Raw genomic sequence first — 14,722 nt, 5'->3', positions numbered from 1 at the left:
CATTTTCCTCTAAACCATTAAGCAAGTTTTCCAGTGCCGTGATTTTATTTGTGTCTAATAGCTAAGGGCTGGAAGAGTTATAATTACACATGGGAAGCATGCTAGGGGATATTAAAATCAGAGAGAGCGAGAGCTGGAACAGCTTTGCCAGACAAGTGAGCAACAGGACAAGGATCACACCAAGGGAAGCATCAAGCACTTGTAGCCTCAAGAACACATTCCCATTTCCCCCACCTTTCCTGCTGAACGTTGCCAGTTAGCAGCAAGCGCTCGGAAAGCCAGGCTTGCTCAATACAAATAAAATAAATCCGCTAAAACCGAGGCCGATGTCCTCCCCCGGCCCTGGCTGCAGCCTTCGGAGCCCCATCCCTCACACACGAGCTCCATCTCGTGGGCCTGCCCGGAACGCCAACACGTGTGGTCGCGGCCTTCCGCACCCAGTCCAGGAGCCCCGAGGGCATATGGCTGTTTCTGCATCCCAGGGACAGATTGGGACCCTCAAGTTAAAAAGGCTGGCAGTGCTGGCCTCTGGCTCTGGGCTTTCAGAGGTCCTCCTCGTGTATGCATGCGGGGGACACCTGCATGGACACTGTAATGGAGTTATGTACCCATCGATGGGAGATGGCATAGCTCCGGAGCTACACGGTTCCCTGTTCTAAGGATGCTACCATCATTTAGAATCCTTTATTATTAAATGCCGGATCATGTGAAGACACTTCACTCAGTCTAAGTAAGACATCTGTTTCAAAGATCTATTAATTGCTTCCCATCTCAAGTGAACTGATGATAAAGACCAATGCAGAAGATTAAAAGCTAACTGTAATAAACTGCACTGGCCAGGAAAACAACATTTAAAATCATTTGAGATTGAAATGATATTAAATACAATTATGCAAAGCTTAAAAACCAACATCTTCTATAACAGCAGAAATTTGTCTGTGATTAAGGAATGCCACATGTGGGAACGTACATAACCAACTTGTCTGCCTTCCAGAGCACTCTCTGTGCTCCCTCTGGCACAGAGGAGCTTCCACAACTCAGGAGGCAGCAGGACTCACACGGCTGTGTGAATGGCTTGCACAACTCTGTAGATGCCCAACAAGCCTGGCTAGCTGCTCTGTTGTTTTTTCACACTATTCATATGCTGTGAAGAGCAAAAGGCACAACAGAGATGCTCACTGTTTACAATTTCCTCATAGCCAAGTACATCAGAGCTATTCAAAAGAAGTTATTTGCAACCCTTGATAAGAGCAAGGGCTGCTCATTAGAAGATGGGCAATTAAGAGAAAAATGCAAGAACTGAATGTTTGTGTGTGGTCCTAACGAAAGTCCATGGGAGAGTTTGCCTCAAGACATTAAGAAATCTGTGCAGATGAGCTTACTGCTAAAGCCATAAGAGCCAAGGAGGAATTGACTGGATACATCTATTTAATCTTGCCTCTCATTTTTACAACACCAGCTGGAGGAACACAGGGAGCCAGCTAAGCTGGAGATTCAGAGTGGAGAGAGCATCTCTGGACTAAGTGGCTGGAAATGCATTCAGGGTATTACTGTTCCAAATGGAGTTGTTTGCTTACAGATAATTATTTTTTCTCAGCACCAGCTTTAAGCCTATTGTACAAGCAAACAAACATTCTCCAACCGTGTTTTCATTTCCCATCCCTCCATACAGAACCAGCATTTATTGTCTGTAAACACCACTACCATGGTGCCAGAGGACTCTGAGGAATTGTACTAAGATTACTGCTTGGAAAACACCTAAACTAAATACAAGAAACATTCTCAGCTACATTTCTATGTGTAATGGCTTCATCAAATAGCCTTCTGAAGGACAACTGGTCTTACACAAAATGATAAGTATGAAACAGCACACTTATGGTAACAGTCTTTACATCAGCAGAGTATCTGCATGGTCTGCAGTGTAACCACTCAGAAGTTCATCACATGCTTAACATTCCAAAGTTTGGATCATGCAGACTGTACTAACAAGAAAAAACATTATCTAAATGCCTATGTTGTATAGCGTTGACAACATTTGTCTGTCCAGATGTCCTGCTTTTATTCTTTATAACTTGCCACCATCCCTCAGAAAGCCCCACTAGTTCTGTGAGCTGACCAGTCATGGTGGAGATCAGAGATGCTCTCACACAAGCAGCAGACTCGAGTCTTTAAAATCAGATTTACAGGGACATATCTCACCTGGATGAGGACTTGTGTCAATTCTCTGATCTTCCATACCAAGAGTTCTCTTTGAGCTGATTCTGCTAAAGGGACACTGATCTTCTTCATCCTGCTTAAACACCTCATTCTGGATTGGCAAAGGAGTCTAAGGAAGCAAAAGATGTCCAATAGCCATCACCTGGCACCATACGAGCAATGCCAAAAGGCACAATGAGCCTTTCTGTGGCCCGAAGGCAAAGAAGAGACAATGTTTAGCTTTGGAAGCCCCTGATCTCAACAGGAAAAACAGCAATGGAACAACAGCACACTTGTGTAAGCAGGACAGGCTGCTTTGGAGCCCAATTAAACTGTCCTAGTAAACTCAAATTGCCCTTATAAGAGAGTAAATAAAATAAATGGAAATGGACTTTCCACTCACCAGTGTATAAACAAAAAGTAAGCACTGAGGAAGCCAGCATGGTGGCAGATTTACAAAAAGCTGGTGTCAGGGAACGGTCTTCTGCCACCCAGATTCATACAAAGCCTTTTCAGCACAGGTAAAGTTTCCCAGACTGGACAGACCTGGTGCTGGTGACAGCTGAACTCCAGGTTAAAAAGAAGCCTTCATTTTCTGTTACTTTAATACTCTGCCCTGGGGACATGACACCCTGACCCTTGCTGTGTAACCTGGCTGAACATTATAGCAGCAAGTCTCAGCTCTCAAGCTGAGACCAAGATTTTAGAGCACAAAGTAGGATGTATTCACACATGCAGGAGCTTCACAGATCACACATGCCATCCCTCAGCCACCTGGAAGCACCTGGGTTGGCTGATGCATTTTTCCTGTAGATCGTGGAACACCCGTGCAGTTTAACAGAGCCAGAACTGACATGGCTCTGCAGATCCCCACCAGGTGTCTTTGGGCTCCAGAGGTGGAACGTCTGCAGAATTTCAGGGAATGATCTGCAGCAATTCAAAGCAGCCCAAAGAAGTTAATGGAGATTTATATGACTGCAACTGTAACATGAGTGCGACTGCACTCTTTCTTGAGAAGGAGGGACCAGGATGAAGGACAGCTGCTGAGCAGTCCTAAAACATCTGAGCCTGAACATTATCTAGGATACATAAATCAAGGTGCAATGCTTGCATCAGTTTCTTTTCAGATGAAGAAAGGTTTGCGGTCTTCATAAAATTAAGCTGTTTTAAAACAAAATGAAATTATCCTCATCAGTAACAGCAGAGTTTACATATAGAAATCAAACAAAACTGAGCCAGCTGAATGAACCAGAAGTGGAAGCTGTAGGGGATGTTTCTTCCTTCTTCAGCATCCTCCCCCTCCCTGGTGTTGCTCAAAGGTTTTTGTTTGCCTTTCCCACGTCTCTTATCTGTGCATCCAGATACGAAGTGCCTCACAACATGCTATAGCTTGAATATTTGCATTCATCAGGGATACAACTTTCATTAATAAGAATTCAATTATTTGGAAAAGCTTCCTGCCTGTTGAGCATTTACCTCCTCAGTTCTCATCCAGCAGAAATTTTACTGTCCACATAACTCATTTGGCTCATAAAACACAAATAGACGGTTTGTGTGACTCAGGAGTAAAGGACTTCAGAGCTACGAGCATGAAAAGTGGAGCCTGCCACAGGCATCTGTGGAACAGTAGGAAGTTATGGCAGGCCTGTGAATGGTAGCACTGTCTGAGGCTCCCCGTGGGAATGCGATTAAATTAACAGCACATTCCGATTAATCGCTGTTTTATTCTGGAAATTTTCCTCCCAGCCACCCAACAGGTACCTTGTAATGCAGGGCTGCAGCTCATGGGGGTCACTCGATAGCAGCAGGCTTGCCTTTATGGTGAGATGTTCTGCCTTCCTTCAGTAACATTGCTCAGTGAGTGGCATACTTAATCAAAGAGAGATGATTTTGTGAATAACTCGCAGTGGACCTAAGTACATGCCAGTTCTGTGGAGTAATATCATTGCCCCCATTAAATGGATTAATTTGGTATTTATGCTGCTAAGATCTCAGGCTCAGGATGCCAGAACAGGTAGGCACAAAATGAAAATTTCCTCCAAGAAAATTAAAGCATTTCCCTCCTCAACTAAACCAAGAGACTAAATGAAATAAAGCAACCTGATGATGAAAATGCTAACTAATGTGCTCTAGTTTTCATCAGAGCTGTAAGTAATCTCTCAGTCAGGTTACGCCATATAAATACCAGTAGCATACATTCTGCTTTCCAGTCCATGACAATTCCCTTCTCCAAATCCTCCTTTAGCTGTGGGGAGAGCTGCAGAGCTCCCTGATCTGATGCCTTCCAATAGACCAACAATGCTGTAACCTACAGATCTCAGCACTTGCAACGATCCTGTATCAGTGAACATGCTCTGCCATGCACCCTATCTGCCTGCCCTCATTGTCCTTAGCCCTGTTGCATGCCCTGCAGCTGTTGTGGGCCCTTTACACAAGCAGCCCTGAGGCAGGAAGCACCTGGGGGTGCAGGCGGAGAGGGGTTGCTGCTGCCCTAAGTGGAAATGCAGAATTAGCCTATATCCTGGCTCCTGGTGGGAAAGTGTTTCACTAATCAGAACAATATTTTCCACCCTGTGGTGTCTCACAGACCTTTACACTCGCATCTGCAAAACACAGAGAAATTCTCCTGTCATTCTCATAACAAAGTCAAAAGACAGAAATTGTTTTTGAGGGTTAATTTTTGTTTTTTTAAAGCAAGGGAGAGAACTGCAGCGTGAGTAGAAATGCTCTCTCAGTTCAGCACAGAGTAGTACAGGAATGGCTGTAGCAGAATTGCATCTCATTAGGGTAAAGCTGCATTTCCAGTGTGTTCCGGGGCAGCTGGAGAGCTGAGACGAGTTTGATCAAAAGTTATTTTCATACAACACTAGCTTCTATTTCTATTCCACACTACAGAGAGAGGAGGAAAATGACGAGAACTTTTGGGCATCTCATAATCCTAGTTCCCCCAAAACATAAAGAAATGGAAGCGGACAGGGCAACAACACAGGGAAAGAGACTGGAAGTACGACATGGACCTACTGCAGTGACAGTCTGGGTGTGGGGAACCAGAACCAAAGGGTACTGTGTTCTGCTATCCCTAGCACTAACAACACATTTCTAGTTCTTCTGTCTATATTCATTTTATCTCAAGAGAAAAATATTTTCTTTTGAAAACGTTCTTATTATAATTCATAGGATTATGCATAACAATATAACACTTTGCACTGCAGAGGATAACAGACTAATCTCTCCTATAGGGATGACATCCTTTGCCAAGAGATCTAGAAAACAAAGCACCAAACTTCTAGCAGTTATTAAAAGCAAACAAGGATTGTACGCCACAATTTGAAAGGCCACTGCATGTACAGAAGGATTTAGAAATCAGTCACACAGAGAAGATGGGAAATGAGGTTAAGGAGTTATCTGAAGAATAACAGAAATATTTCTGACAGGTAAATGACGAGGGCTACAATAGAAACAACATCTTATCACATAGGATACAAAAGCCATACAAAAGGAAAGGTAAGAAGCTAGGAGAGAGAGCGAAACACTATATGGGAAATGGAATGAGATAAAGATTTGTTGTTTGTACAAGAAATTAAATATTGATGCACAGAAGATCAAAAACTATGGATTCAAGGAAAGTAAAGTGATCCAAAATTTTGCCTGTATTCTCACACATCATCTTGAGCTGGGATACTTAGCCTCCCCTTTATAGGATAGGATACATGTTTATCTGGGAAACCCTGTGTAGTTTGCCCACAGCAAATCCTGAACCCACTTCCTCTTTTATCCAGGGCTTCCGAGGCAATTAGAGCAGCTCCCAGCTTCTACTGGCAAATTTTTCTTCTTGAAAGAAATTTAGGACTAAGAGAGAATAAGGAGGGATTCTATTTAGTGGTTTATAAACACTGACAACTTACTTATCATCAATTAGATCCTCATAGAGTGCCACAGAGTATCTATGTATGAAAGCAGCAGGAAATATCTAACGAAGCAGAATGGAATAAGCATTATTATGACTATCCTCGATAGCACCTAATTCTTCCAGAAGATAAAAGCACTTTTAGAGCTACATTATTTTAGGCAAACACAGTGTTTTAAATACCTGGGAAGTAAATCCAAATCTAGAGTTTCTCGTCAGCAAAATGCTGGTGTCACATCTGCTGGCTCCATACACACACACATAAATGCACACACAAAGGACAAAAAATTCCCCAAAGACCCCAAGCTTTCAAGTGCCTCATTTGCATTAATCACTCCATGCGTTCAAACATGTGCTCCTATCTGAATGTTGGATAATTGCTGTTATGATAATCAAAACATCATTTAGTGAACCCAGTATATCATGTTGTAAATAACGTAAAGATAATATTAGAAGCAGATAATTTAATCTGACATATGAAGACTTGTTCTCACTCATAGAAATGAAAATTACTTCATAGCATGTTGGGTATGTAACACTGAAACTGTATGGAAAAAGTTCAGTTTTGAAGAAAGATCTATGGAAACCTATACCAAAAAGAACATGTATGAGTTATTTAGTAACATTATGTGCCCATTAGATTCCACAGCTTGCCACTCAGAATCTGCACAACTCTGTGTCAGATGGTGCACTCCCAGAAGAAGGAATATGGTGAGCTGGCCACAACCAGCAAGGAGACATCTGGGATCCCCATCATTTTAACTTGCCAAGTAATCAGTTTCACCATGGATCAGTTCCTCATCATGGTTATGTGGTTTGCTGTAGGTATGGTAAAGGGAGGACGGCTGGACTAGATGATCTTATAGGTCCTTTCCAACCTTGTGATTCTATGATACCCACCAAAGTTTACCACTTTTAACAGTGCAGCTGAGTGCTGGGCAGCATGGATGGAGATTTAACTAGGCACAGTAGTGGCTCTGCTGGACAAACAAGAAGAAGCATGCAGGCTGCAAGTCAGAGTCCTGCAGTAAAAGAGGAAGTGCAAGGGCTAGTAAACATCCCTTTAAATGACTGAAGGGTTTTGACAGGAGCTCACTCTGTGCTTGCCTTGTTTCCTCAAGCCAGCATGAAAGAGAGGAAAACAGGGCCTACAAACCTTGGCTGAGCTCATTACATATTCAGGTATTCAAATAAGTTTCTGGTCCATTATTAAATAGAGTTACTCCGTCTGTGCGAATTGCTCCTTTGGCAATTTGCATAGTAATTCCAGCATTCCCAACCCCTCAGCAGTTCCTACAGAAAAAGGGATGTAGAAAGAAAAGGCCTTTCACAAATACAAGACACGAGCTCTTAACTGCAAAATCCGCTCACCACCAGTACACAAAAATATTGGAGAAAGCTCAATTAAAAGGCTCAGATGGAAAATCTGTCTGGTGTCTGGAAAATAAAACATGAAAGAGAAATTGGGAAATGGCAGAATTTTTTTTAAAAGGTGCTGATGCCCAGTTTTGGCAAAACTAGAGGAAGGAACAATGCTTGCTAGGAGTAGTTACGGTTGATCTTCAACTAGAATATAACTCACCTCCTCAAACTTGCCCAGGCCACTGAAGAAAGCATATTCCCTGGGGGTACCTGAGCCTGACAACACTAACTCAAATAGAGAATGGGGCCTGCATTTGGGAAACATGCATCTGTAACCAAAAATTGGAAGGAATTCTATGGGCATTTTAAGCACTTGCAAAAACATGTGGATTTTCTATCACACAACACAAAGAATACCTCACAGTTTGCATGATTGGGATCTGCGTGAGTCAAGGTTTATCGCCTTGTGCCCAAGCCAGCCAGACACTAAAAGCCTGTGACTAAACTGAGAAAAAGGTAGCCCTGCAAGCTCTATTTTCTTCTGGTGAATGGCTCGCGTTGAATCATCTGCTTGGGCCAGATAATGCTTGCACAAGTTGCAAGATAATGAGTTAAGCTCCACCAATGGAAGGCATAAACCTACGCAGCTCGTTGGGGAAAACATCAAAATGAATGAAGTGGGGTTTGTTGCCTCCCACAGCAGCCACACAGAAGCTGGTCTGTTTGGGGAAGGCACGGTGCCTTTGAGTGCAGGGTGCCCTACCCACAACACTGGTCACCTGCTGGGAGCCTGCATTGAGCCGGGCTACATTATAATTGGATTTTCCAAAGGCATTGCATTAGCATTTTCCATGATCTCACCCTTATTAGCCAAATAGCTAATCAGGAGTCGCGCTCTTACGCTGTTTGCTAGTTAAGTGATCTGCTGCTATAGTGTCTGCAAGCCAACTGCAAATTCACACAGTGATAAAAACTCCTCTCTATCTAACAGGCAGGGAGTTTGTTCTGGGACTAATCTTGCAATTAAATCTCTAATTTTCAATAGATCTTGAAAAAGCAATTTCTCTTCAGAGCTCAGTTCACCCAGAGCTTCGCTCAGGCGCTTCTCAATTCTTTATTGAAAGTTAGGAAAACTTTTCTTTAATCAGCATAGACAAGAGCAGCATCACAGTAAAAATTAACAATAGAAAAATCCTTTCCCATAGACTCTTCCCCAGTGTGTCCAAAATCAAACTCGCAACACGTTTTATCCTGCATGGCTATTATTTTAATCTGTTTGTATGTTGATGGGAATGAAAATATCTGTTCTAAATGCAGAAATGACACACAAACCATCTCCAGCTGATCTCTATCTGTCTTCATATAGATCCAAAATCTACTGCAGTATGAACTTCAACACATATTAACTACTCCTACGTTACTAGCAAAGCACAAAGGACATCTCATATAGCTCCTGGCACTAAGTCCCCATACCTTCCTTCAGGTGGGGTCCCAGCAGGCTGGGGTACCTCCCTCACCAAGAGCCTGAAAGGCAGTCTGGCAAATGGGAAGCACTTGATGAACAGCCATTCACCAGAGTTTTAAAGTCTCATAGTATTAATACATTTTTGTTTTAGAAACCCAGGATTTATTCTCTGATTGGAGGCCACATGACAATGTTCAGATTCATTACATTGGGGTTCTTTGCAACAACTCTTTGGAAATATAAATTTGTTTTTGCTGTGAAGTCAAACTCACAAAATACTTATACAAAAACTTTACAGATAAAGTGTGATAAAGATATAAGTGTGCAAAGAAAAAGAATTACTGTTTTTACATATACACCTTTAGAACCAAATTGAAAGGAGGGCTGGCCTGGACTCAGAATGGGAATAGGCACCTTGTGCCCGGCCTAGCATTGGTAGTACCTGATCCCAATTGCACAAACACATTAAAACAGTGAAGTGCATTTCCTTTGTAACACACAACCAAAAAAACCCACAGAATTCAAGATGGTACATCAACAAATCATTCCCAGGAATCTAATAAAAACAATTATAATCCCTAAAGAGAAAGAATCACAACACTATTGAGCTGGAAGCTCCTGAATTCAAACCAGATGCAACTGTCTTCCAAAGCTCCAGCAATAGCTGCATCTTTTATCACAAGGCTTCTTAACAAATAGCCAGCAAAAACAGCATCTTCAGAACAAAGGGCATTAACGCTTCCCAGTGGAGTTTAACCGGATCGTGAGGATCTCTAGCCTGAACGATCTGCTTTTCTATTGTCCTCGCAGGGATTTCACGAGGCATAAATAACATGCACTGAAGAGATAAGAAGCTCGGGGCAAAGAACAAAATAAAATAAAACCAGAACAAAACCAAATAACGAAATTGCAAGACTAGCTTGCTGTCTTGGGTGTACACATCTTCAGGTCAAAGGCCGTCAGCGATGGGCTCCTTTCTCTGACGATGAATCTGCAAAAGTAAATCAACAGCATGATTTTGACATTGAGAAATCCAATTTGCTCGTGATTCAATTCCCTCAGTGTTTTTTCTATACCCCTTTCCTTGTAGCCAATATTGCACATCCTTACAAGCCAGTAATCAGCCTAACACAAATAACAGTGAGCATGAAGAAGCAAAGGAGTGTGGGACATCCTGCAGTGCATCAGCATTCCTAACTTAGTCCTGAATAATCATGGTACAGAGCAAACTAGAGGTCCTATGAACCTCCATTCCCCATATAAAACTCTTCTAGACTTCTAAAAAGAGCAGCTGACATTCGGCAGTGCTCATTAGGTATACAGTATAGCAGTAGGTGCACCCAAGAGAGTAGGTAAGTACAACAGAGGGAAGAATTCAGTAATAATACAACTGTTAAGTAGGTGTCTGTGGTTCAAATGTGTTTGTCAGTAACTCATTCAAGCTAGGAAAACATAAAATGATCAGAGAAAGGAAATGTACTATGGCCAATGTAACACGTCCTTCCTTCCTGAAGTTTCAAAAGATTCTTGAACTGCTGTAACTTGTTGCTAGTAGCACACGCACTGGTGCTCACGCCACTTCACTTTCAAGAGAAATATTAGGAGTGAAATGCCTCCGGCAGGGATGTGAATTTGCCTGGGAGAATTGCTCTGCAGCTACTACACAGTAACCCAATCCTTCATGTCTGAACACATGGGGTTGATGATACCCCAATGCAGATGAAAGAAAGTTAACCAAAGTGTCCACATCTGGGACAAGACACAGCACCACACAAATCATTGATTTTGGCTAAATTTTTTCTTGCAGGTAGTATCAGAGCTAAAGTTCATGTTACTCGTTCAGAAAAGCCAGGAAAGGCAATCATTAGCAGACTGGCTCTTTGTACATATTTAAGGTAGACAAAAAGAAATATAAATATAGGCATTTGTGTATTATGTACACATAAGATAAATCAATAATGTACAGTTCACCCACCCAGTGGAATATAGTACTCTTATACTATATAGGGCACACCTCAACTTGTATTCCCACACAGTGTTTGTGAAGCAAAACCTTTTCCAAAGAAAACAACTTGAGGAAAATGTGAAACACTGATTCTTTGGCCTTGAGCCTCTGAATTGCATTTTAAGAGTACCATGCAGCTCTGGCCCATCACTGCACAAAAGCCTCTTCTGCTCCCAGCCCCAGGGTCATACAGCAGCATGGCACCAACAACCTGCCACAGTAATGAGTGTGGAGGAAGACCAAAAAAGCTTCCATGATGAGGCAATGCATCCACCCTGGTCCTACTTTTCCAGCATCCTCTTTTCTGCTCACTTGACTCCATGAAGAGAGAATGGAAATCCCTCCCCAGTCAGAAAAAGGTCAGGTAGCATCCCAGAGCCTTTTCTTTGCATTGCAGCAGCACAATTCAAGTTGTACCAGTGAACATCCTGGAAATAATCACACATCCACTCCCAGGGGGATGGCAAGCTGTTAATAAAATAAATGTCTTGACTTTTCTAATGAAACGTATACAGTAAAGACAGGCTAAATACTAACAGTGTTGTTTTTTTGTTTTTTTTTTTTTCCCCTTCTCATCTCCAGGAAAATTAAGATGTCAGTTAATTGACTTTTTTTTCCTGTTTGTTCTTCACTGGAGACCTCCACAAATCTATTATTCCATTTTACATTTTTCCCCTCCCTGCAGATGCCATTATTTTCAGTGGAAAACCCCACACTTCCCCCCTCTTCTTCCAATTAGCTGTAATTATAACAACATTAGCCGCAAAGTAGGTACCCTTGAGGGCAAAAATCTGGAAAGCAGTGCAGTGTGGAAGGGAACAGGAGATGATATTATAATGAAAGTAAGTGGACATAACAAGCTGCTGCATGTACTCATTTGAACATCCCTAGGGCTTCACAGGTTGCTTTCTGCTTTTCCAAGGTATGCCAACTGCCTGTACCCAGCACAACTGGATCCAAAACTGAAACGAACAGTTTAAGTGAAAGAAATCCAGTAATTGTATCAAATGGGGAGCAACTGGAGTTCTTAAACATGCACATTGAGACTCTTTCTGCCAAGTAAACAAATACAGTAAGATTAATTTCAGAAATGAAGAAAGCAATGCGTGCCAGCACTTGCGGCATGCAAAAGGGTTCTTGCTCTAAGTGGGCTTTGTGCTATAAACCTATTTTCCAGACAATTTCCCATTAAAAACTGAGCTCAGGGAAAACGTCCAAATTTCAGTCATTTTTATTTTTATTTTTTTTTTTCCCCAAACTGTCTTTTCAATTTTATGCAGTTGGATAAGGAAGGAAGTCAACACTATGCGCCAAAAAAAGTGACATTAAGTGCACTTGCTGGAATTCTTTCTGCCTTGCTCCCTAGAAAGGGGGGGAAGGAGGAAACTTGTTCCAACAATTCTGAGTGACAAAGCACAGATATTTAGGAGCTAATGTCCCTCTGAAGGCAGCACAGCTGGCAGAACAAGGCTGAGCTGGAAGGATTTAAGCATGTTTTAGGAGCAGGATTTCCAGAGAGTGAAGAACTGGGGAAGGAACTGTCCCAGAGGCAGACAGGAGAAGTTAACTTCTCAGAAACCTGTTGCTCGTGCAGTGAGTCATCTCTCTTCCTTAGCCTCTACCCACCTCCTACCATTTATCATTACACACTGCCCTTCTCTCCTTACTGTGACACTCAAGCAAATAGCCTCATGTTTTTGGAAGCCAGGTGATTTGTCCTAACCCCACCCCGCAAATTATGGATGCCCATTACTTAATAGCCTGGTCTCTAACACCCCCCATCTCTGAAACGTGGCAGGGCACAGAGTGCTCCTGCCTATCTCCCCAAGCTGATTGCCTTCAGATGGAGTGTTTTATTGGGAAGACAGGGAGAAGACATCTTTATTCTCACAGACAAGCTGTGCCCTAATATGAGTCATCTGACTTTTTTTGAGCTGTTTAACAAGTTGTGCAACATGAAACTTCTGGGATACTAATAGGAAGAAAAGCAAGAAAATCAGATCCATAAGCTCAGATACAGTCCACGTGCTCCTCTTTGCAAGTGCTTGTTGAATACTTCTGGATTCAGCTTGGATCCCAACCTTTCCAGAAGTTATATATTATGTGGTAAGTAAATCTTCACTGTCCCATGCAAACCCTTGCAGGTCAAAGTGCCTCTAAGCTCCCATGATTACCAATGGCAATACCATGTTTCTTAACACGTGAGGCCCATTGAAACTGTTTCTAGGGTCTCAAAGGCCTGAATGGTACTTTGTTAACATTTAAGTAAATGCCCTAGTGCCAGAGATTTGTTTATACAAGCAAGTTTAGTAGTCAATACAATGTAGTTTAAAGAAAAAATGTCATCTTACAACAGCACAGATGCCTCTATCACAAATGCTTGCAGAAAAGGTAGATTCATTTTGAGACAGATTTGCACTCTAATACAACTCATGAGGTTCTTTCCACCCTCCATTTCCTAACTAGGAGTTCTAGATTTTAGTTGTTTTTCTTTAAAGTCTTCCATTTCCCCTGATTCATTTCCTCAGCCAGGAGATGCGCATATACTTTCTCTTGCTACTTTAAGAACTCTTTATAGCTATAATCACCATAGTTAGAAACGTTCATTGCTTTGTCCTTTGAGATTGACTGTAATTTTCTTTGGGGAAGCATTAATTTTTATTAAAGAAAGCATTTCAAAAATAGCCATGGGCATATGCGAATAAAAATGCATTAAGTAATTTAAATCCTGATTACTGAATCAAAAATATAAAGAAAGGCCACATATTAGCCTCAGTAGCTAGTCCTGGACAACATCATGTCTACAACCGTCAAAAGCTTTTGTTATACCTATTCAGGCATACAGGGAGATCAAAAATCTAAGTAATCATAAATGCATACCAAGATTACCAGTTGTGCTTGGTCACATCCAGATGTTCACACCTGCGTGCACACACACCAGCCTTCAAATTTCCATGTTCTACATGAACAAAGGCAGGAACAAGACACTTGAGGACACTGTTGCATTAGGCTTTGAACTCTGTGTTCAAGGTCACGCTGGTGTCATTTCAAGCCTGAGGACTGATCTCCCAAGCCATAGCACCCACTGTCTCTGTACAGTAACTTCATCTTACTGCAAAGGCTACAGACCCTTCATTTCACTCAGATTAAATCCTTAAATGTTCCATAGACACTCAGCTGCAAAATACAGACAGAAAGATTACTTAACCAGCAAGAAGAACAGAGTAGCTCCAAGCTGCTTTTACTGAAGAAGGATGTCACTGAACCTCACTTAGCTGACACAGTTCTGAAAGAAGGAGCTGATAGTGTGCTGCTTGGGTAACAAAAGATGCTCCAAACACTGAATGAACACATGAAGGCATATTTCATAGCTCAGCATGATAGGATGGTGAGAAAATAGTAGGAAATCCCTGTGGCAGGTGCTTTAATTTTGAAAATATTCTAGTAGTTCCACTTGAGAAGTATCAATTTCCATAGATACAGGGAAAGATGCGCTCATTATACAAAGTAGAAAGGCAAACCAGGCTTCACTGATGTAGCAGTCTTACAGGAAAGCCTTTTCTGAACTGAGTAGTAGCTAAGAAAAGTTGTGCTAGCCAGAAAAGCAATACAGAAATGTCTCCACAAGAACAGAAGACCTGAAATTACAGCTTCTTCTTTCCTTCATTGGTTACAGAAGAACCTGGAGATCCTCTCATGTGCCTAAAACAAACATTCCTCATAAGGGAGAGCAGAAAACAGTGTGGGCTCAGCTATAAAAAAAACTGCACATAAAGCTATGAATTCT

General features: G+C 41.9%; 1 protein-coding gene across 5 annotated transcripts in view; it reads right to left on the bottom strand.

Moving 5' to 3' along the window:
* Positions 1–8,555: 8,555 nt before the first annotated feature.
* TNIP3 (TNFAIP3 interacting protein 3) overlaps positions 8,556–14,722 on the bottom strand; it is a 74,590-nt gene continuing 68,423 nt past the window's right edge. For all 5 annotated transcript variants that reach the window (XM_015861936.2, XM_015861937.2, XM_015861934.2 and 2 more), the window contains one exon: positions 8,556–9,921. In XM_015861936.2, the coding sequence (XP_015717422.1) occupies positions 9,890–9,921 (32 nt within the window). In that variant the 3' untranslated portion in view covers positions 8,556–9,889. The remainder of the gene's footprint in view (positions 9,922–14,722) is intronic.

Source organism: Coturnix japonica, chromosome 4 (genome assembly GCF_001577835.2).
Source record: "Coturnix japonica isolate 7356 chromosome 4, Coturnix japonica 2.1, whole genome shotgun sequence".
Taxonomy (NCBI): Eukaryota; Metazoa; Chordata; class Aves; order Galliformes; family Phasianidae; genus Coturnix; species Coturnix japonica.
Note: the sequence above shows the minus strand (reverse complement) of the source record. Positions and strands in the feature narration are given on the sequence as shown.